This window comes from Salvelinus fontinalis, chromosome 1 (assembly GCF_029448725.1).
Source record: "Salvelinus fontinalis isolate EN_2023a chromosome 1, ASM2944872v1, whole genome shotgun sequence".
Taxonomy (NCBI): domain Eukaryota; kingdom Metazoa; phylum Chordata; class Actinopteri; order Salmoniformes; family Salmonidae; genus Salvelinus; species Salvelinus fontinalis.
The window spans coordinates 41,337,899-41,360,756 of record NC_074665.1 but is presented as its reverse complement, the minus strand read 5'-3'; the positions used below and the strand labels follow the sequence as shown (position 1 = coordinate 41,360,756).

The window sequence follows — 22,858 nt, the reverse complement described above, 5'->3', positions numbered from 1 at the left end:
AGTGGGGTAACATCTCACAGCAAGAACTGGCAAATCTGGTGCAGTCCATGAGGACGAGATGTACTGCAATACTTAATGCAGCTGGTGGCCACACCAGATACTGACTGTTACTTTTGATTTTGACCCCCCCTTTGTTCAGGGACACATTATTCAATTTCTGTTAGTCACATGTCTGTGGAACTTGTTCAGTTTGTCTCAGTTGTTGAATCTTGTTATGTTCATACAAATATTTACATGTTAAGTTTGCTGAAAATAAACACAGTTGACAGTGAGAGGATGTTTATTTTTTTTGCCGAGTTTATATATATGGGTATGTATGTGTATGTACAGTGGCTTGTGAAAGTATTCACCCCTTTGGCATTTTTCCTATTTTGTTGCCTTACAACCTGGAATAAAAATGGATTTTTGTGGGGTTTGTATCATTTGATTTACACAACATGCCTACCACTTTGAAGATGCAAAATATTATTTAATGTGAAACAAACAAGAAATGCGACAAAAAAACAGAAATCTTGAGCGTGAATAACTATTCACCCCCCCAAAGTCATACTTTGTAGAGACACCTTTTGCAGCAATTACAGCTGCAAGACTCTTGGGGTATGTCTCTATATGCTTGTCACATCTAACCACTGGGATTTATGCCCATTCTTCAAGTCAAAACTACTCCAGCTCCTCCAAGTTGGATGGGTTCCGCTTGTGTACAGCAATCTTTAAGTCATACAACAGATTCTCAATTGGATTGAGGTCTGGGCTTTAACTAGGCCATTCCAAGACATTTAAATGTTTCCCCTTAAACCACTCGAGTGTTGCTTAAGCAGTATGCTTAGGGTCATTGGAACCTCCGTTCCAGTCTCAAATCTCTGGAAGACTGAAACAAGAATTTCCCTGTATTTAGCACCCTCCATCATTCCTTCAATTCTGACCAGTTTCTCAGTCCCTGGCGATGAAAAACATCCCCACAGCATGATGCTGCCACCACCATGCTTCACTGTGGGGATGGTGTTCTCGGGGTGATGGGAGTTGTTGGGTTTGCGCCAGACATAGTGTTTTCCTTGATGGCCTAAAAGCTCAATTTTAGTCTCATCTGACCAGCATACCTTCTTCCATATGTTTGGGGAGTCTCCCACATGCCTTTTGATGAACACCAAACATGTTTGCTTATTTTTCTCTGGCCACTCTTCCGTAAAGGCCAGCTCTGTGGAGTGTAAGGCTTAAAGTGGTCCTATGGACAGATACTCCGATCTCCGCTGTGGAGCTTTGCAGCTTCTTCAGGGATATCTTTGGTCTCTTTGTTGCCTCTCTGATTAATGCCCTCCTTGCTCTCTTGGCAGGTTTGTTGTGGTGCCATATTCTTTCAATGTTTTAGTAATGGATTTAACGGTGCTCTGTGGGATGTTCAAAGTTTCTGATCTTTTTTTAGAACCCAGCCCTGATCTGTACTTAATTTATGATCACCTGATAAGACATTAAGTCTATTTATAGAAAAATACATTATTTATTCCACCTTTAAACTGCAACCCCAGAGTGGGCCTGTAGGTGCAGTGGAAAACGTGCTTCCAGACCGGAACCCTGGGACCTTGAGTGAGAGCGAAGTCCTGCATCTTGCTCACACTGAGGTATAATAACAACTAGAGACTGTGACCAAGATGTCCGACCGTTGTTTTCAGCGTAATTCTTTAACGTGTCGAACTCAAAGGATTTACTTCAGACACCGGACAATGCCCAAATCCTTGTCATTCGCATGAAGAAGAGACAGAGATATAGGGGACTTAGGTCGGGGTGCCTTGTAAGAATCCGACAGTGATTGGCTAACCCGCCTCTACCATCCGTCCTATTAGCCAACGTACAATCATTGGATAAAAACTGCATGAGCGCCAATCAAAACTCTCCTACCAACGGGACATTAAAAACTGTAATATCTTATGTTTCTACGAGTCGTGGCTGAACGGCGACATGGATAACATACAACTGGCTGGGTTTTCCGTGCATCGGCAAGATAGAACTGCTGCCTCCGGTAAGACAAGGGTTGGTGGTTTGTGTCTATTTGTCAATAACAGATGAGGCATGACATCTAATATTAAGGAAGTCTCAAGGTTTTGCTCACCTGAGGTGGAGTATCTCATGATAAGCTGTTGACCACACTATTTACCAAGAGAGTTTTCATCTATATTTTTCGTAGCTGTCTATTTACCACCACAAACCAATTCTGGCACTAAGACCGCACTCAACGAGCTGTATTAGGCCATAAGCAAACAAGAAAATTCTCATCCAGAGGCGGCGCTCCTAGTGGTAGGGAAACTTAAATCCATTTGACCTAATTTCTACCAGCATGTTACATGTGCTACCAGAGGGGAAAAAAACTCTAGACCACCTTTACTTCACACACAGAGACGCGTACAAAGCTCTCCCTCGCCCTCCATTTGGCAAATCTGACCATAACTCTACCCTCCTGGTTCCTGCTTACAAGCAAAAACTAAAGCAGGACGTACCAGTGACTCGCTCAATATGGAAGTGGTCAGATGACACAGGTGCTAAGCTATAGGACTGTTTTGCTAGCACAGACTGGAACATGTTCCGGGATTCTTACGATGGCATTAAGGAGTACACCATATCAGTCACTGGCTTCATCAATAAGTGCAGTGATGACGTCGTCCCCTCAGTGACCGCACGTACATACCCCAACCAGAAGCTATGGATTGCCGCTTTCAAGGAGCGGGACTCTAACCCAGACGCTTATAAGAAATCCTGTTATGCCCTCAGATGAACCATCAAAAAGGAACAGGAAAGCGTCAATACAGGACTAAGGTTGAATCCTACTACACCGGCTCCGACGCTCGTCGGATGTGGCAGGGCTTGCAAACTATTACGGACTACAAAGGGAAGCACAGCCGCGAGCTGCCCAGTGATACAAGCCTACCAGACAAGCTAAATGACTTCTATGCGCGTTTCGAGGCGAGCATCATTGAAGCATGCATGAGAGCACCAGCTGTTCCGGACGACTGTGTGATCACACTCTCCGTAGCCGATATTAGACCTTTAAACAGGTCAACATTCACAAGGCAGCAGGGCCAGACGGATTACCAGGTCGTGTCTTTACTGACATTTTCAACCTGTCCCTGACCGAGTCTGTAATACCAACATGTTTCAAGCAGACCACCACAGTCCTAAAAGGTAACCTGCCTAAATGACTACCGATCCATAGCCCTCAAGTCTGTAGCCATGAGGTTCTTTGAAAGGCTGGTCATGGCTCCAATCAATACCATTATCCCAGAAACCCTAGACCCACTCCAATTTGCATTCTGCCACAACAATCTCTATTGCACTCCACACTGCCCTTTCCAACCTGGACAAAAATAACACCTACATGAGAATGCTATTCATTGACTACAGCTCAGCATTCAACACCACAGTGCCCTCAAAGCTCATCACTAAGCTAAGGACCCTGGAACTCTGCAACTGGATCCTGACGGGCCTCCCCCATGTGGTAAGGGTAGGTAACAACACATCTACCACGCTGATAATGAGCAAGCCTTCCTTCATGACCTGGCCTCTGTAGATTGGTATAGAATCAGCTCTGTCGAAGAAGCTTGGACCTTCTTTTTTGATATTTTCAGTGGTTTTGTTAACAAACCCACCCCTAAAAAGAAAATGAGAATTAAAAACAGCCCCTGGTTTTACCGTGATCTGGAAGAGTTACTCCACCTCAAGAATTCCATTTGGCGAAACGCTCTAACCTCAAGAAGTTCTGGAAAACGGTTAAAAACCTGGTAGAACAAACCCTCATCCTCACAGCTGCCCATGTCCCTTAATGTTGATGATGTGGTTGCTACTGACAAGGAGCACATGGCTGAACTCTTTAATCAACAATTTATTAACCTGTCTGGGACTGGGGTTCCGCTAGCGGAACTCCTCCCACATTCCACTGAAAAGGCAGAGCGCGAAATTCAAAAAAACATTTTTTTTTTAATATTTAACTTTCACACATTAACAAGTCCAATACAGCTAATGAAAGATACAGATCGTGTGAATCCAGCCAACATGTCCGATTTTTTAAATGTTTTACAGGGAAGACACAATATGTACATCTATTAGCTAACCACCTTAGCAAAAGACACCATTTTTTCTTTGTCCACCAACACCACTAGCTATCACCAATTCGGCCAAATAAAGATATTGATAGCCACTAACCAAGAAAAAACCTCATCAGATGACAGTCTGATAACATATTTATGGTATAGGATAGGTTTTGTTAGAAAAATGTGCATATTTCAGGTATAAATCACAGTTTACAATTGCACCCACCATCACAACTCGACTAGAATAAATACAGAGAGCAACGTGTATTACCTAATTACTAATCATAAAACATTTCTTAAAAATACACAGCGTACACTAATTGAAAGACACAGATCCTGTGAATACAGACAATATTTCAGATTTTTTAAGTGTCTTACAGCGAAAACACAATAAATCGTTATATTAGCATAGCACATGTGCAAACATTACCCCAGCATTGATTCACAGCAAAAAGAGCGATAGCATATCACCACCAAAATGTATTAATTTTTTCACTAACCTTCTCAGAATTCTTCAGATGACACTCCTGTAACATCATATTACAACATACATATAGAGTTTGTTCGAAAATGTGCATATTTAGCCACCAAAATCGTGGTTATACAATGAGATAAGTAGCCAAGCTGGTCAGAAAATGTCGGGCACCATATTAGACAGTGATCTAGTCTTATACATAAATACTCATAAACTTGACTAAAAAATACAGGGTGGACAGCGATTGATAGACAATTTAGTTCTTAATGCAATCGCTGAATTACATTTTTTAAATTATCCTTACTTTTCAATACAGGTTGCGCCAAAGCGAAGCTACACCAAACAAAATGGCGGCATAAGCGTTTAACATTTTTCGACAGAAACACGATTTTTTATCATAAATAGTTCTTACTATGAGCTGTTCTTCCATCAGAATCTTGGGCAATGAATCCTTTCTCCGGTCTAATCGTCTTTTGGTCGAAAGATGTCCTCTTGTCCCGTCGAAATGGCCACTAACGTTCACCATGCACTCGAAAAGTGCCCAGCTCCTCAAAGTGCATCACACAGAAATGCCATAAAATCGCCCTAAACGGATATAAATTGCTATAAAACGGTTCAAATTAACTACCTTATGATGTTTTTAACACCTATAACGAGTAAAAACATGACCGGAGAAATATTACTGGCTAAACAACAGCTTGGAAGGAGGCAAGTCCGACGACCATCGTGCGTCAGGCGCAGAGACGAAAAGAAAGCTACTTCCGGTCATTGGTGTTTTATACAGGCCCTGATTGCGCAATCGACTCCATTCAAAGCGTCACCCCTTACTGACATCTAGAGGAAGACGTAGGCAGTGTTTGTATCCTCATAGCATTTACAGGGACCTTACAACTGACCTGGGAACAGGGGCCAAGATTTCTGAAATCTCACTCCATGTCAGGGAAAGTGCTGTAGAATGAGTTCTGTTTCACTCAGAGACATAATTCCAACGGTTATAGAAACTAGAGAGTGTTTTCTATCCAATAATAATAATAATATGCATATTGTACGAGCAAGAATTGAGTAGGAAGCCGTTTAAATTGGACACGTTTTCCAGAAAAAGTGACAACAGCACCCCCTGTCCTCATCAGGTTTTAAGTCAGCATTCATATTTGACTCAGCCATGCCTCCTTGCCTGTCCAACATTTCCTCATCTCCCAGCCCTTCTAATGCGACTAGCCCCGATGCTCCTCCGTATTTTCCCCTCCCCCGCTACAAAGTTTCTCCCTGCAGGTGGTCACTTAGTCCGAGGTGCTAAAGCAGCTCCTTAAACTTGACCCCAAAAAACTATCTGTGTCAGATGGTTTAGACCCTTTCTTCTTTAAGGTTGCTGCCCATATCATCGCCAAGCCTAGCTCTGAACTTTTTAACCTGTTTCTCCTCTCTGGGGAGGTTCCCATTGCTTGGACGGCAGCCACGGTGCATCCTTTATTTAAAGGGGCAGATCAAGCTGATCCTAACTGTTATAGGCCAATTTCCATTTTGCCCTAGTTATCAAAAGTGTTGGAAAAACGTGTCCATAATCAACTGACTGGCTTTCTTGATGTCTATAGTATTCTCTCTGGTATGCAATCTGAACAATCAGAACATCTGCTGTCTCAGCCACTGCCTGTCACCAAGGGAGTACTCCAATGCTTGATCCTAAGCCCCATGCTCTTCATAATTTACATCAACAACATAGCTCAGGCAGTAGGAAGCTCTCTCATCTATTTATATGCAGATGATACAGTCTTATACTCAGCTGGCCCCTCCCCGGATTTTGTGTTAAACTCTACAACAAAGCTTTCTTAGTGTCCAACAAGTTTTCTCTGCCCTTAACCTTGTTCTGAACACCTCGAAAACAAAGGTCTTGGGGTCACCTCATACAAGTAATTGGGAGTATGGCTAGAAGGTACACTGTCCTTCTATCAGCACATATCAAAGTGGCAGGCTAAAGTTAAATTTAGACTTGGTTTCCTCTATCGTAATCGCTCCTCTTTCACCCCAGCTGCCAAACTAACCCTGATTCAGATGACCATCCTACTCATGCTAGATTACGGAGACATAATTTATAGATCGGCAGGTAAGGGTGCTCTCGGCTAGATGTTCTTTACCATTCGGTCATCAGATTTGCCACCAATACTCCTTATAGGACACATCACTGCACTCTATACTCCTCTGTAAACTGGTCATGTCCGTATACCCATCGCAAGACTCACTGGTTGATGCTTATTTATAAAACCCTTTTAGGTCTCACTCCCCTCTATCTGAGATACCTACTGTAGCCCTCATCCTCCACATACAACACCTGTTCTGCCAGTCACATTCTGTTAAAAGTCCCCAAAGCACACACATCCCTGGGTTGCTCCTCTTTTCAGTTCGCTGCAGCTAGTGACTGGAACGAACTGCAAAAAAACACTCAAACTGGACAGTTTTATATCCATCTCTTCATTCCAAGACTCAATCTTGGATACTCTTACTGACAGTTGTGGCTGCTTTGCGTGATGTATTGTTGTCTCTACCTTCTTGCCATTTGTGCTGTTGCCATCTGTGCCCAATAATGTTCGTACCATGTTTTGTGCTGCTATCATGTTGTGCTGTTGCCATGTTGTGTTGATACCATGTTGTTGTCATGTTGTGTTGCTACCATGCTGTGTTGTCATGTGTTGCTGCCATGCTATGCTGTCATCTTAGGTCTCTCTTTATGTAGTGTTGTGGTGTCTCTCTTGTCACGATGTCTGTTTTGTACTATATTTCGATTTTATTTTTTATTTTTCATCCCGGCCCTTGTTCCCGCAGGAAGCCTTTTGCTTTTTGGTAAGCCGTCATTGTAAATAAGAATTTGTTCTTAAATGACTTGCCTAGTTAAATAAAGGTGAAATATGTATATATATTTTAAATCCTCAACACGGTGGCCCCTCAGGGGTGCGTGCTCAGTCCCCTCCTTTCCTCCCTGTTCACCCATGACTGCATGGTCAAGCACGACTCCAACACCATCATTATGTTTGGTGACGACACAACCGTGGTAGGCCTGATCAACGACAGCGATGAGACAGCCTATAGGGAGGAGGACAGAGACCTGGCAGTGTGGTGCCAGGGTAACAACTTCTCCCTCAACATTATCAAGACAAAGGAGGTGATCTTGGACTACAGGAAAAGGAGGGCCGAGCATGCCCCCATTCTCATCGACGGGGCTGTAGTGGAGCAGGTTGAGAGCTTCAAGTTCCTTGTTGTCCACATCACCAACGAACTATCATGGTCCAAACACACTAAGACAGTTGTGAAGAGGGCACAACAAAACCTATTCCCCCTCAGGATACGGAAAAGATTTGGCATGGGTCCCCAGATCCTCAAAAAGTTCTACAGTTGCACCATCGAGAGCCTCCTGACTGGTTGCATCACCACCTGGTATGGCAACTGCTCGGGCTCCGACCACAAGACACTACAGAGGGTAGTGCGTACGGCCAAGTACATAATTGGGGCCAAGCTTCCTGCCATCCAGGACCTCTATACCGGGCGGTGTCAGAGGAAGGCTCTAAAAATTGTCAAAGACAGCCACCCTAGTCATAAACTGTTCTCTCTGCTATCGCACAGCAAGCGGTATCGGAACGCAAAGTTTAGGAACAAAAGGCTTCTTAACAGCTTCTACCCCCAAGCCATAAGACTCCTGCACAACTAATCAGATGGCTACCTGAACTATTTGCATTGTATCCCCCCCCCTCCCATTTTTACCCTGCTGCTACTCTCTGTTTATTATCTATACATAGTCACTTTACCTCTACCTTCATGTACATATTACCTCAATTACCTTGACTAACCTGTGCCCCCACACATTGACTCTGTACCGGTACCCCCTGTATATAGAGTCGTTACTGTTATTTTATTGTTGCTCTTGAATTTTTATTAATTTTTTAGAATTTTTTACTTCAGTTTATTTATTAAATACTTTCTTAATACTTATTCTTCTTAAAACGGCATTGTTGGTTAAAGGCTTGACAGTAAGCATTTCACTGTTGTGTTCGGCGCATGTGACAATCTAATTTATTGCGATCTACTCACTTTCGCTGATTCATGGACCGTCTATATCCGGATTGCATCCGATTTACACAACCCAACTTCACACACGCATTAGCACTCAGTGTGCACAGGGAGCAGCGCGAGCTGCGACAACGACATCACTTAATCCAAAAACATGGCAGACATTAGATGAATATAAAATGTTCATATCTTCGACTGTGAGTGATGTTTTGTGCACAAACATGATCAATACCGGAACCCTGGCCCCTTGCTCGCTCATCGCAATGGTGTGTTTGAGCAGTAAGGAAAGTGAAGCTGACTGTAGACATAAGTTGGGGAGGTGCATCTGTGACAGCCGAAAGTCAGTCACTGTAGTCTAAAGTGGTTTTCCAACAGCAAGGCTCAGATCAACATGGCAGTGTTAACATAGCTGCTATTGTGTACATTTTTCTTTAGAAATACCTTTGATCTATAAAGTTCATAAAGAAAATCTATATTACGTCTCATGTTCTCCTATCCAGATGTCTAACAATGCCGCTGCAGGCTCCAGGAGAGGAGTCTTTCAAGCTCATGGTGATGGTGAAGAAGAGTCGAAACAACCCAGTCATAGCTACATGCTGAGTGACTTTGACTCAGACCCCAGCACAGACCCTGGATCTGAGACTGACCTTGACAGTGAAGAAGCAGAGAGTGAAGCAGAATTAGACACACATAAAGAGAGTGCCACAACTGGTCCAGAACTCACTGAATTGAGAGATATAGGTAAAGGCCCACAGACCAATGTCTATAAAGAAGAGGTGTACATAAGTACTACACACACCCAGCCTAAAACCAAAGGAGAGCTCCACATTCACTCTGTGTTGTAAGTAGGTTAAGCCTTGTGTGTCTCTGTGTGTGTGTGTGTGCGCAGAGATACCCATCCAAACAAATTATTAAAATAAACTACAAAGTATTGTTGCCAAAAATGTGTTTGTATTTTAAAACACAGAAAATACAAAAGTCGATTTTACTTTTGTACCTAATTCACCCCATTATCCTTGCTCTGGAAGTGCTTTCTTTCAAGCTCCTCCACTCATCCACCAACACCTCTCATGGCCTCACACGATAGTGCCATAAGACTTCTGATACCAATGCATTACATTTGGGATTGTAGGGCCCAAGAAATTGTGATCCGCTATTAAAAAATCCTTGTAGAAACGTTTTTTCAGTATTTTGAAGATTTTCTGTTACAAATTACATGGTGATTTTTTTCAGGCCTTTCATATACAGTGCATTCAGAATGTATTCAGACCCCTTGACTTAATCCACATTGTGTTAGATTACAGCCTTATTCTAAACTGGATTAAATACAAAAAATGAACGGTTCAAGGTACAGAGAGATCCTTCATGAAAATTTGCTCCAGAGCGCTCAGGACCTCAACCTGGGCGAAGGTTCACATTCCAACAGTACAACAACCCTAAGCACACAGCCAAGACAACGCAAGAGTGGCTTTGGGACAAGTCTGAATGTCCTCGAGTGGCCCAGCCAGAGCCCATACTTGAACCCCATCGAATATCTCTGGAGAGACCTGAAAATAACTGCAGCGACGCTCCTCATCCAACCTGACAGAGCTTGAGGGGATCTGCAGAGAAGAATGGTAGAAACTCCCCAAATACAAGTGTGCCAAGCTTTAGCGCTGTACCCAAGAAGACTCGAGGCTGTAATCACTGCCAAAGGTACTTCAACAAAGTACTGAGTAAAGGGTCTGAATACTTATCTAAATGTGATGTTTCAGTTTTTTTTATTTTTAATACATTTGCAAAAAATACTAAAAACCTGTTTTTGCTTTGTCATTATGGGGTATTGTGTGTAGATTGATGAGGGGGGAAAACTATTGAATCCATTTTAGAATAAGGCTGTAATGTAACAAAATGTGGAAAAAGTAAAGTGCTCTGAATACTTTCTGAATGCACTATACAAATGACAAAATACTCTGTGTGTGTCTGTGTGTGTGTGTGTGTCTACATCAAACATTTCACAATATGCACTGACAAGGCCTTCTCCACCTCCATCTCTCTGTCCATGTCTCAGGGAGTGTGGGAGTGAGGTGATGACGTGCCAGTTCAACAATGAAGGGACTCTGTTGGCTGTTGGTCTGAGTGACGGAGCCATCAAGGTATCGGACTTGAACACCTTTTCTGGATTTATGTTCATTAAGGCACACTGTAACAAAACGTTTTGCACCGGACAATGAATACAAATGTTTCTTATTGGACAAGTGCAGATAGTACCTCCCCACAATATATTTTTCCTTTTCCTGCCTAATGAACACAACCCCGTTGATATGTGGCCGACCAATTGACGTGTATGAGAATGAGAAATTATAGATCCGTCCTTATAGATCCGTCCTTGGGACGTCTGAATTAATTTAACTCCATCTGTCTTTTTCAGCTCTACAGTATGGACAATGGGAATTTTCTACAGACACTAAGGGACAGCAGCAGCATTCTGTCCTCTCTACCAGTTACTGCACTACGATTCACTCTGAGCTCCCAGTCACGTTGTCTCCTGCTGGCTACCTGTGAGTAATACATCTTACTCCCATAGAAATAGAATTACTAGAATGGACATTCAAATTCAAGTCAATGGGTGGACCTGGCTGTGAGTGAAACATCTTAGCCCTCTCCGAGGGCCCCTCTCCTGAACAAACATCACTTGTCCTAAAGGGTCACACACTCATAGAAATAGAATGACTAAAATGGGAGAAGCACCTCAGACCAAGGCAGTTAAGTGCACTCAAGGGTACAATCAATATGTCTGCCATTGTAGACCTGTAATTTCTAATACGTTCTTGGCAGGAGAGAGAGAAGACTTTAGGCCATGGTGTGGTTTAAGTAATAAACATCGTAGATGCAAGGGCATGGTACTAAATGATGTTTCTTCAATCTCAAGTTAGACATTCTCAATGATGTATACATGCATCATTACAAACGTTGATTGATATGAAGCTGATACAACTTTCAGTTGAACAATGAGTACGGTGAGAGTTCTGCTACTTTGTCATGTTTCTGGTACAGTGATGTTCCGTGTAACAGTATAACTTTATGGCGTCCCCTCGCCCCTACTCGGCCCGACAATTCTGCATCCTGTATGATTTGAGGCACATGGTGATGGAAAACACTTGTTTACTTCAGACTTTTTATAGTTATGTGTAAGCAATTACTCGTGTTTACAAGTTACGCAGGTTACTCGTGCTATGATTGTATGCAAAGATATGTGAGGATATGACATCCGGGATGTCTTGGCATCCGGCTTTGCTCCTCCACAATGTTTTGGGGAAGCTACTCTGAAAATATAGTTTACCAAGCTACCAATTACTTCACACTAGAAGAAGTTAAGCTACCCTAAAGCTACCCTTAAGAAAAATATAGTATACCTACTAAAGTTACTTAGAAAAAGTAATTCACTACATCCAAACTACTTTGTGAAAAATTATCATATGTAAATCTGAAATGTCATAAACTACAAATTGCAAGAACAGATCACTTTGGGGTCATACTCTATGTTTAGATCATGTGTAATTTAGCCTATTAAACACACACAAAAGTTAAAATTAGGCAGGTCTGATGCCGAAAAATAAATAAAATGATTGTCTAGACTTTTTTTTTTACAAAAAGAGTAGTGTGTAGTTCCAGTAGTTAGCTACACTACTACATGGCAAAAAAAGTCATTAACTAGTGACACCCGTGAACACTGTGGAACTTGGTTGAAAAAACTGTTTATGTGCCATGGTTTACCTAAAGCCCGGCCCACTCTGGGTACACAGGCTCCGGCAATCAGTGACAGTTCCACTTGGGGGTACTGTTGTTACAACAAGCCTCACTTGGTTTAGGCTGGAAGATGCGTTCCGGTAATGGGACAGACACAGGGCTCTACAGTGTAGCTATTTTACTCGCAAATGAGCCTAAAAATTGATGTGTGCAAACTAAAAAAGACAAGTATGAGCACATGTGCAAGTTGTGATTTGTAGCAAAAATAAATGCTGCCTTAGCTATTTTCAAAATATTTCTGACGTTTTGCCTCATAGCTGGTAGCTAATCGCAAAAATAACTGTGAATCCCATCAAATGAATTTTACAGCACTGGCACTGTTGTTTTGTGCGCAAGGTATACCACCACTCATGCAGCAACGGGGCTGGGTGCACTGTGAGTGAAGGGCTGAATTTACCCGAAAGTCTACTAAAGTGTGACTTTGTCCTCATGTTTCTTGGCTTTTTATAGCGTTTTGGTCACACGCTAGGTTGTTTGTCAATGTTAGTTTGAGCTCGCTTAACTATTAGCAAAGAGAAGAGATGTTGGAGAATCTCGACAGACACATCACGCTAACGGCCCACCCCTTAACATTTACATTTACATTTAAGTCATTTAGCAGACGCTCTTATCCAGAGCGACTTACAAATTGGTGCATTCACCTTATGACATCCAGTGGAACAGCCACTTTACAATAGTGCATCTAAATCTTTTAAGGGGGGGGGGGGTCAGAAGGATTGCTTTATCCATAGGGGCAGCTGATCATTTTTGTCTTACCTAAATTACTGAATATTTGAGGGTACATTGTGCTTGATTGAGCGTGGAACACTCCCCAAAACGTTTATTCATGCACTTTTCGTCATTTCTTATCCTAAAAACACTCTTCCTCAAATACTTTCATTGTGCTCCTAAATTTATTTGTGTGAGCCTACATTTTTTGACATAGGAGTACATGTGCTTCTTGTAAAAATGTCAGCGTGGAGCCCTGAGACAGCTCTGAAAAACTGACCCCTTCTAATCTAACATACAGGGTTGAATCATAATTGACTTTAATTTCCAGGAATGAAAAGCATTGAGCTGACAACAGACAGCTCATTTCAGGGATCATATGAACCACAGAGACTGTGTGTGGGATAATTGCGTGGTCGTGTCCAACCCTGCTCGTTCCCTCGACTCCGCTACCAACAACTAATCGCCCATAGAGCCCATAACCTGTATCACTGGACACTATTAGGGATTTGCGTCAATTCAAATCTGGTATCAGGACAAAATGTGATTCAGAGTCACTGAATATACTTTAAGTATTTTTATTAAACTCAAGCGATGAATGGTAAATGCAATTTTCGTATATACGGGTTCTCTGTATCACCTCGCAGGATAGAACAGAGAACTGGCAGAATGTAAGTAAACAGCTGTTCTTATACTGTGACAGACGTAGTTCAAACCCGTCTGTTGGCCTATCACAGTAGAGGCTGAGCGTGGTTTAAACTTTGCTCAGCCTATCGCAGGCGCTCAGACTGGTCCCAGCCTCTTGGCGCTCTTTGGTGTCCGGCGCTGTTGCTGTGCAGATTACGCTCCCTCACCCCAGAGACTGAGGTCAGACAGCTCTGCAACAACATTGTCTGAGCTATTTGCACCTGCATACAAAGCACACTGTTCTCGCTCAAGGCTAACCACAGCTTCCCAGCACACTTATCTGGGGCTAACTGTTACTTCCAGCACACACACACAGACACCCAGGCGCCCAGGCCAACAGTTGCTAATATTCAATCACATGTGATATAGCATTGGGTTATAGTGCAATAAACACAAATCCTAACAACACTTAATAGGGACAAGTGAGCTACAGGCAGGAATCAGCAATGAATACAAATAATGAACCATCTATGGGGAAAGGACGCCTCCTTGTGGCCAGAGACCCTACTTATTACTCCCAAACTGGAGAGATTGATATACCCCTTAAACCCTGTGGAACGCGGGGTAGCAGAGGGGGCAGCATTAAACATGGACAAGCTTTTTTACATATAGTAACAGTCAAAAGTTTGGACACACCTACTCATTCAAGGGTTTTTCTTTATTTTTACTATTTTCTACATTGTAGAATGATAGTGAAGACATCAAAACTATGAAATAACACATGTGGAATCACATATTTTAGATTTTAGATTATTCAAAGTAGCCACCCTTTGACTTGACGACAGCTTTGCACACTCTTGGCATTCTCTCAACCAGCTTCATGAGGAAGGCTTTTCCAACAGTCTTGAAGGAGTTCCCACATATGCTGAGCACTTGTTGGCTGCTTTTCCTTCACTCTGCAGTCCAACTCATCCCAAACCATCTCAATTGGGTTGAGGTCGGGTGATTGTGGAGGCCAGGTAATCTGATGCAGTACTCCATCCCTCTCCTTCTTGGTCAAATACCCCTTACACAGCCTGGAGATGTGTTTTGGATCATTGTCCTGTTGAAAAACAAATGATAGTCCCACTACTAAGCGCAATCCGGATGGGATGGTGTATCGCTGCAGAATGCTGTGATAGCCATGCTGGTTAAGTGTGCCTAGAATTCTAAATAAAGCACAGACAAAGCATCCCAACACATCACACCTCTTCCTCCATGCTTCATGGTGGTAACCACACATGCAGAGATCATCCGTTTACCTACTCTGCGTCTCACAAAGACAGTGGTTGGAACCAAAAATCTCAAATTTGGACTCATCAGACCAAAGAACAGATTTCCACCAGTCTAATGTCCATTGCTTGTGTTTCTTGGCCCAAGTAAGTCTTTTTTTATTGGTGTCCTTCAGCAGTGGTTTCTTTCCAGCAATTCAACCATCAACGCCTGATTTACGCAGTTTCCTACGAACAGTTGATGTTGAGATGTGTCTATTACTTGAACTCTGTGAAGCATTTATTTGGGCTGCAATCTGAGGTGCAGTTAACTCTAATGAACTTATCCTCTGCAGCAGAGGTAACTCTGGGTCTTCCTTTCCTGTGGCGGTCCAAATGAGAGCCAGTTTTATCATAGCGCTTGATGGTTTTTGCCACTGCACTTGAAGAAACTTTCTTGCAATTTTCCGGATTGACTGACCTTCATGTCTTAAAGTAATGATGGACTGTCGTTTCTCTTTGCTTATTTGAGTTATTGCCATAATATGGACTTTATCTTTTACCAAATAGGGCTTTCTTCTGTATACTACCCCTACCTTCTCACAACACAACTGATTGGCTCAAATGCAAATATGAACTTTTAACAAATCACACCTGTTAATTGAAATGCATTCAAGGTGACTACCTCATGAAGCTGGCTGAGAGAATGCCAAGAGTGTGCAAAGCTGTCATCAAGGCAAAGGATGGCTACTTTGAAGAATCTCAAATATAAAATATATTTTGATTTGTTGAACACTTTTTTGGTTACTACATGATTCCATGTGTGGTATTTCATAGTTTTGATGTCTTCACTATTATTCTACAATGTAGAAAATAGTAAAAAAATAAAGAAAAACCCTTGAATGAGTAGGTGTGTCCAAACTGGTACTGTACGTTGTGTTTCCGTGAGACTGTATAGCCGGAATGAAGCCTGGCCTATTTACAGGCACAGGGGGCTCTGGCAATGGCTGACATAGTACCCCATTTGGACCATATCCAAACGTGGGGGCACTGTTGTCACAGTATTTTTTGGGGGAGGGGCGCACTGCTCAGTCAGACCCGTGCCAATGCCCCTCGCTCTGGGGGTTACCCCAGCCAAGTGCTCGGGACCTGCTTCCTCATTGGAGGTGCAAGTAAACCCCGCTTCCTCCAACTCCAGGAATTGAAAATAGCATTGGGGTGCCATAATGCTGGGGGGAAGCTAATAAGATTCACTTGCTGGAAGTTAAGCATGTTAACCGACGTTAGCCAGGAGGGTTTTTAGTCTAAGGTAGGCTAGCTAGCCTCTTTGACCACAGCAAGGCCCGTTTAAAATAACCAAGCGACTTAACGCTACATAAGAGATGTACTGTACCCCAGAAACTCTACTGTGGGGAGGGAGGAATAGCTAGTAATAGCTAGCTCGCCTCGGCGAGTAGCCAACCTGGCTAGCATACTACGCAGCACTTGTTTAGCCTGGTTTCACCTACAGTTGAAGTCGGAAGTTTACATACACTTAGGTTGGAGTCATTAAAACTCGTTTTTCAACCACTCCACAAATTTATTGTTAACAAACTATAGTTTTGGCAAGTTGGTTAGGACATCTACTTTGTCTACATCTACAAGTAATTATTCCAAAAATTGTTTACAGACAGATTATTTCACTTATAATTCACTGTATCACATTTCCAGTGGGCAGGAAGTTTGCATACACTAAAATGACTGTGCCTTTAAACACTTTCTGTCAAACTTAGAAACGTGTAATATCTGAAAATCTTAACCATATACATCATGGTTGACTGTGCCTTTAAACAGCTTGGAAAATTCCAGAAAATTATGTCATGGCTTTAGAAGCTTCTGATAGGCTAATTGACATCATTTGAGCCAATTGGAGGTGTACCTGTGGATGTATTTCAAGGCCTACCTTCAAACTCAGTGCCTCTTTGCTTGACCTTTGCAGACCTCCACAAGTCTGGTTCATCCTTGGGAGCCATTTCCAAACGCCTGAAGGTACCACGTTCATCTGTACAAACAATAGTACGCAAGTATAAACACCATGGGACCATGCAGCCGTCATACCGCTCAGGGAGGAGACGTGTTCTGTCTCCTAGAGATTAACGTACTTTGGTGTGAAAATTTCAAATCAATCGCGGAGCAACAGCAAAGGACCTTGTGAAGATGCTGGAGGAAACAGGTACAAAGGTATCTATATCCACAGTAAAACAAGTCCTAAATCGACATAACCTGAAAGGCTGCTCAGCAAGGAAGAAGCCACTGCTCCAAACTGCCATGAAAAAGCCAGACTACGGTTTGCAACTGCACATGGGGACAAAGATAGTATTTTTTGGAGAAATGTCCTCTGGTCTAATGAAACAAAAATAGAACTGTTTGGCCATAATGACCATCGTTATGTTTGGAGTAAAAAGGGTGAGGCTTGCAAGCCGAAGAACACCATCCCAACCGTGAAGCATGGGGGTGGCAGCATCTTGTTGTGGGGGTGCTTTGCTGCAGGAGGGACTGGTGCACTTCACAAAATAAATGGCATCATGAGGATGGAAAAGTATGTGGATATATTGAAACAAATTCTCAAGACATCAGTCAGGAAGTTAAAGCTTTGTCGCAAATGGGTCTTCCAAATGGACAATGACCCCAAGCATACTTCCAAAGTTGTGGCACAATGGCTTAAGGATAACAAAGTCAAGGTATTGGAGTGGCCATCACAAAGCCTTGACCTCAATCCCATAGAACATTTGTGGGCAGAACTGAAAAAGTGTGCAAGCAAAGAGGCCTAAAAACCTGACTCAGTTACACCAGCTGGAGGTCAGGAGGAATGGGCCAAAATTCACCCAACTTATTATGGGAAGCTTGTGGAAGGCTACCCGAAACGTTTGAACCAAGTTAAACAATTTAAAGGCAATGCTACCAAATACTAATTTAGTGTATGTAAACTTCTGACCCACTGAGAATGTGATGAAAGAAAGAAAGCTGAAATAAATCATTCTCTCTGCTATTATTCTGACATTTCACATTCTTAAAATAAGGTGGTGATCCTAACTGACCTAAGGCAGGGAATGTTTACTAGGATTAAATGTCAGGAATTGTGAACAACTGAGTTTAAATGTATTTGGCTAAGGTGTATGTAAACTTCGAACCTTCACCTGTACATATTCAGACCCTTTGTTATGAGACTCAAAATTGTTTTCATTGATCATCCTTGAGATGTTTCTATAACTTGATTGGTCTCCACCTGTGGTAAATTAAATTGATTAGACATGATTTGGAAAGGCACACACCTGTCTATTGTTAGGTTCTAATTCGTAGTAAAAAACTCTATGAAAACTATGAAAGCTTAACCAAGTTTATTATTCCCAGAGGATCAATACATCAATACAGCTCCATCACTAATCCATGGCTCTCTCCCCTTATCAATGCCTGCCAGATGTAATCGCTTCCCTGCACTCAACACATTCCAAGCTTAATTGCACACATTATATACCTTCCTCCTATAACCATTAACTTCTGGTGTAGACCCTCTAAACCACAGCACTCCATTAGTGACATGAATAAGTTTATTTTCGTATTCTCAGAACCCAACAGTTTAAGGTCCACAGTTGACAGTGCATGTCAGAGCAAAAACCAAGCAATGAGGTCGAAGGAATTGTCTGTAGAGCTCCAAGGCAGGATTGTGTTCGAGGCACAGATCTGGGGAAGGGTACCAAACAATTTCTGTGGCATTGAAGGTCTCCAAGAACACAGTGGCCTCCATCATTCTTAAATGGAAAAAGTTTGGAACCACCAATACTCTTCCTAGAGCAGGCCGCCTGGCCAAACTGAGCAACTGGGGGAGAAGGGCCTTAGTCAGGGAGGTGACCAAGAACCCGATGGTCACTCTGACGGAACTCTAGAGTTCCTCTGTGGAGATGGGAAAAACTTCCAGAAGGATAACTATCTCTGCAGCACTCCACCATCAGCTCTTTATGGTAGAGTGGCCAGACTGAATCCACTCCTCAGTAAAATACACATGACAGCCCGCTTGGAGTTTGCCAAAAGACACCTAAAGACTCTCAGACAATGAGAAACAAGATTCTCTGGTCTGATGAAACCAAGATTGAACTCTTTGGCCTGAATGCCAGGCATCACGTCTGGAGAAAACCTGGCACCATCTCTACGGTGAAGCATGATGGTGGCAGCATCATGCTGTGAGGATGTTTTTCAGCGGCAGGGACTGGGAGACTAGTCAGGATGGAGGTGAAGATGAACGGAGCGAAGTACAGAGAGATCATTGATGAAACCTGCTCCAGAGTGCTCAGGACCTCAGACTGGGGGAAGGTTCACGTTCCAACAAGACAATGACCCGAATCACACAGCCAAGATAACGCAGGAGTGGCTTCAAGACAAGTCTCTGAATGTCCTTGAGTGGCCCAGCCAGAGCCCGGACTTGAATCCAATCAAACATCTCTGGAGAGACCTGAAAATAGCTGTGCAGTAACGCTCCCCATCCAACCTGAAAGAGTTTGAGACGATCTGCAGACAGGAATGGGAGAAACTCCCCAAATGCAGGTGTGCCAAGTTTGTAGCGTCATACCCAAGAAGACTCGAGGCCGTAATTGCCAAAGGTGCTTCAACAAAGTACTGAGTAAAGGGTCTGAATATGTATGTAAATGTGATATTTCTGTTTTTATTCTTTATACATTTTGTAAAGATTTCAAAAAACTGTTTTTGCTTTGTCATTATGGGGTATTGTTTCTAGACTGATGAGGGGGGAAAAAATCATACATTTTTGAATAAGGCTGTAACGTAAAAAAATGTGGAAAAAGTATTTCCAAATGCACTCTAAATACTTTATTCTAGTCATGTCTCATCCTATATAACTACTGTTGTACGTATACTGTCTATACACACCATTATATGTTGTTTATATACATTATATATATATATATATATATATTTATGTATATATTTGTATTCCAGTCTCTAACATCGTTCTGATATTTCTTAATAAAAACATGTAATAATTTTTGGATTATGTGAATTGTTTAAAAAAAAATATTGCTAGGTATTACTGCAGTGTTGGCGCTATCTCTTTGAGTAGCCTCCCATACCCCAGATCGCACAGGAGCCAGGTTGGGAGCGGGCAGCCACCACATACCCCACGCCCAGTTAGACAAGTCCTTTGCTCCGACCACCAATCCAACTCTGCTTCCTGCACCTCGGCTAGGCCGAGGTGCCGGCATCCGGGAAAGGAAAGTCACCATCGGTATTTCCAAGATTTCTCAAGAAATCTTTCCAAAGAGCTTGTACGCAGTACGTGGCAATGCACAATGAGAATGGTTCGAGCGAGGGCTGCCTGAGAGTGTTCCAAGCCAAGACAAACTATACATAGATCTATACATAGATCATGAGTGTCTTTCAGAGAAATGTTATAGTCACATGACTGGGGACATCATCTCGACCCCGAACCCAGCTTGTAGCCATCGTCGTCTCTGTCGTTTTCTTAGCCATATTACTCATTGCACCAACAAATTGAAGAATAAGTAATTGTTTGTGATTAGAAGACTTATGAAAACAAGTACAAAATTCAGCACACAACGTCCAGGGGCTGAGCACACTCTACCACTATAAAACAATCTAGTTTTCCAATTGTTTGTTTTACTAGCGTAAATCGTTCTTGTTCACACCGACGTGAAGAAAGGAATAATTGAAGGAATGAATCCAAGCCTCATGCTTATCACCTGTGGAAGGTGGCCTTGTCAGGCATGATTGTATATCCTTCAACCGAAGCAGCGAGGGTGCGACTCCCCATAGTATGTTGTACTGAAATAGACCGATTGAAAGAGCGCTATTGATAGACATGCATCATTGGGATTCTCTAATATACAGAAAACTATAAAAGTATCTATTTCATGTACAGTATGTTTCGTACTTTGGGTCTCCTGGATCCCAGACCACAGACAAACCCAGTCATTGATGGTTAGCTCTGCATGAAGTTCCCCCCCCCGACCGCCAGTGACACAATCTAGCTTTCAGCTTCAGCGCACACACAGTATTCCCTAGCGTGGGGCTGCAGCTGAGGCTAAATTCCTTAACAGCAGCAAAATGTGAAAACTGCAAGGGTGTGAGTACTTTCCCTAGGCACTGTGTGTGGTGAATCCCACTAACTAACACATAATCATGCATCGATGTCAATGGGAGAAATAAGGATTCTCCTCTGTATTGAAATGGACAATTACCAACTCCTTCTCTCCTGTGTCGCTTTCTCGAGATGCCAGCGGCCTTGTGAGGAGCTGGTACGTGTGGGGAGGAGAGTGTTTGTGGGGGGTGAGAGACGTGGGGGAGACTGGAGGTGGAGAGGGAGGAGGTGGACAGAGACAGACCCTCTCTCTCTCCGTCTCTCCCTCTGGAGAGAAAGCAGCCACAGGGGGGTCCGACTCTGCCATTCATCTGTATGACCTCTCCACTCACCAGAGACTGATGACCTGCAAGGCCAGGTGGGTAAAACATTAGTAATCCCTGAAAACCACATTTTCTACAATAGATTTTTTTCTTGATGTGGAACATTATGACAATTTTATCATTATTTAAAATAAAACATTTTAGTGTGCCTGAGTCTGGTGTTGGGGTTAGCCCCCCTGACCCCGGACCAAATATACTCCTAGCGAAGTGGGTGCTAATTCTGTTTTAGCACTTCTCATCTGTCTATTCCAGTGTGCTGTCATATAAATACAAAATATGTGCTAAGGTTGGAACTCCGATCTTCCTTTCCAAAATAAACACATTTTGAGTCACTTTAGGTCGTTGTTTCAACCAGTATTTATTTTCCACCATTTTATTTTCAGCTCCACAAGAACAGTTATGGATGGACATTGTTTTCGGGTTTTCGCAGTGACTTTTCACCCAGAGATGGAGAGAGAATTCATTTCTGGGGGTTGGGACAACACCATACAGGTAACAATTGCAGTTTACTGTATAAAATCCCCAAATCTTAAAAAGCTTGATTTGTGGTTTGTAAACACTAGTCTGGTCTAGTAACTAGAGACCGCATTCTAACGTTTGTTCTAGGACAGGGGTGTCAAACTCGATTCCTGGAGGGCCGTGTATCTGTTGGCTTTTGTTATTTATGTTATTTATTGTAAATTCATATTCAGTTAAGACCTAGAGCGGTGACAATGACATTAGTTGATCAATGAAGTACAAGGTAGGAGTGCTAACCTGCAGACACATGGCCCTCCAGGAATTTCGTTTGACACCCCTGTTTTAGGAGATCAATTTAGAAACTGCCGTGGCAAGCAAGGCTATTTTTCCAGTGAAAGTCATTCAATTCAATTAATTCAATTTATTTAAAACATCTGTCTGATAATATTTGTCTTCTCACAGTTTTGGGATACCAGACAGCAGCACTCTGTCAGGTAAAATTGTAATTGTTTTATTTGTCTTCAATCATTATGGTTTATGCGTCAGGATTATGGTGTATGCATCCAGATTAGCCATGGACAGATTTTTATCAGGCATTATCTTTGTCTACCCTGCTTTTAGGATGCTTTCGGGTCCTCACGTGTGTGGTGACACGCTTCAGATCGACCCAGCTGTCAATCACATCCTGTCTGGCTCCTGGAGGAAGGACAACGCACTCGAGGTGACAACAACAGCAACAAACAAACAGGGTTGGGTAGTAACGGATTACATGTAACAGGGATGACGTAATCAGAATACAAAAATTAAGTCACAGCCCAGATAACTTTTGAAAAATGTGTAGACATATTACAGTAAAAAATGTAATAAAAAACACTTGATTCAACTTGTCAAGGGCTTGATGATTATTTGACGAGTAGAATCAGGTGTGCTTGTCTAGGGCCACAACA

The 22,858-nt window shown here is 42.5% G+C and overlaps 1 protein-coding gene across 2 annotated transcripts in view; it reads left to right on the top strand.

The window, feature by feature from the left end:
* Positions 1-22,858, top strand: part of LOC129854447 (WD repeat-containing protein 38-like) — a 39,896-nt gene that overhangs the window by 12,828 nt on the left and 4,210 nt on the right. The window contains exons 2-8 of one of the 2 annotated variants that reach the window (XM_055921497.1): positions 9,108-9,448; positions 10,658-10,742; positions 11,018-11,147; positions 21,262-21,487; positions 21,836-21,944; positions 22,374-22,405; positions 22,533-22,632. In XM_055921497.1, coding sequence (XP_055777472.1) covers positions 9,108-9,448; positions 10,658-10,742; positions 11,018-11,147; positions 21,262-21,487; positions 21,836-21,944; positions 22,374-22,405; positions 22,533-22,632 — 1,023 coding nt within the window. The remainder of the gene's footprint in view (positions 1-9,107; positions 9,449-10,657; positions 10,743-11,017; positions 11,148-21,261; positions 21,488-21,835; positions 21,945-22,373; positions 22,406-22,532; positions 22,633-22,858) is intronic. The other variant, XM_055921506.1, reaches the window with a different exon arrangement.